A 1625-nucleotide genomic window follows, 5' to 3' on the forward strand; every position below is an offset into this window, starting at 1 on the left:
CTTTGTACATACATATTTATGTACAACTTCAAGTCTATTTGTAGGATAAATTCTAAGCAGCAAGGGACTTCTAATCACCACCTGTGACAAGGCTGGATGTGGTAAGGATTGGTATTCACCTGGTGGTGTTTTGAAAGGGTTCTAGGAACATGGTCCATAGGAGCTGTTTCTTTCTTAGGACCTGTCCAAGTGGTTGTGATAGGTGGCCATCACAGGCTGACATTTCTTACCATCTCTCTTCTCTCACATTCTTTCTTCCCTGTAGACAAACCTACCTATCTTCAAGCTGAAGGAGTCCTGTGTACGACGGCGCTACAGTGACTTCGAGTGGCTAAAAAATGAGCTGGAGCGAGATAGTAAGGTATGGCCCTGTTTCCTGTGTGGCACCCTTGAGAGAGGAGATCTGCATAGGTTTATAAAATCTTGAAGGCAACAGAGAGGGTGAACACACTCTGTCTACCAAATCCCAATATATTGGATCTGGGTGATACCCTTTGAAACTTGAAAGTGGTAAGTTCAGGAGAAATTGTAAAGAAAAACTATTAGTTGACTTAGTGGCTAGAAAAGTCATACAACTTAATTCCTTTAGGTGCTAAAAATGGAAAGTGTAGCTAAATTTTTGGATGGTAGTGGACTGTCAAAGAAAGTGAAGAATATTTGGAGTTTACTTCCTTTCTTTTGAGATGGTAAACCTGTCCTCCCACAGAAACAGAACTGGATTAATTTTGGCCTGAGCCACCCCCTGACTGTTCTTATAACCTCAGTTCTTGCAAGTTGCTGAACTATGGCATAGGATGGACCCTATGCCTAATAGGAAATGAAGTGTGTAGTGCTTTACCACCTTATTCCGTCTCTGTGCTCTCCCGTGTGACTGATATTTTGCGTCTGCCTACAGATTGTAGTACCACCACTGCCTGGGAAAGCCTTGAAGCGGCAGCTCCCTTTTCGAGGAGATGAAGGGATCTTTGAGGAGTCCTTTATTGAAGAAAGGAGGCAGGGCCTCGAACAGTTTATTAACAAGTAAGCCAAGTTCCTGGGGATTCCTTTTGCTACTTTTGCCATTTTGGTCTTTCTATATGTTTCGTCTCTTTCCTCTTTTGTAATGGGTAATATGATGTGGTGCTGATTGTGTGCTGGGCTCACTGGACAGTAAAACTCCATTCCTTTGAGCAGAATTCCGATCCTGTACCTCAGGGCCTGAGAAAGCGCTGCATGTTGGATGTGTCTAGGGATTTCCCCCACCTTACACCTCTATCCCCTTCCCTTCTGCAATATTAGGGTTGAAGTGGTACCCTGCTGCTGTCCTCTACTTGCTTGAACTTCAGGGCTGACTTTGCCCTTCTTCCCCTGTCCACATCCACAGCCCTGTCCCTCTGCAAATTCTCTCTGATCCCAAATACAACTGATAACCGTCTTGGTCTCTTTATAGAATTGCTGGGCACCCACTGGCTCAGAACGAACGCTGCCTACACATGTTCCTGCAGGAGGAGGCAATTGACAGGAACTACGTCCCTGGGAAGGTGCGCCAGTAGGAGCCCCTCTCACCACTTGCCCTCTACTTTCCTGCTGAAATGACATTGGTTTTTACACTAAGCCTCTCTCTCTCTCTCTTTGATCTGAAGTTG

At 45.1% G+C, this 1625-nt stretch overlaps 1 protein-coding gene across 1 annotated transcript; it reads left to right on the top strand.

The window, feature by feature from the left end:
* Positions 1-265: 265 nt before the first annotated feature.
* LOC113617161 (sorting nexin-12-like) lies at positions 266-1619 on the top strand (the record flags this gene model as incomplete). The annotated part of the gene is made up of 3 exons (XM_027100433.1): positions 266-361; positions 896-1020; positions 1430-1619. Coding segments are annotated over 3 exons (324 nt in total), but the record flags the coding sequence as incomplete, so codon positions are not given.
* Positions 1620-1625: the final 6 nt, after the last annotated feature.

This window comes from Aethalodelphis obliquidens, unplaced genomic scaffold (genome assembly GCF_003676395.1).
Source record: "Aethalodelphis obliquidens isolate GAN/ISIS:26980383/991018 unplaced genomic scaffold, ASM367639v1 scaffold2124, whole genome shotgun sequence".
Lineage (NCBI taxonomy): Eukaryota > Metazoa > Chordata > Mammalia > Artiodactyla > Delphinidae > Aethalodelphis > Aethalodelphis obliquidens.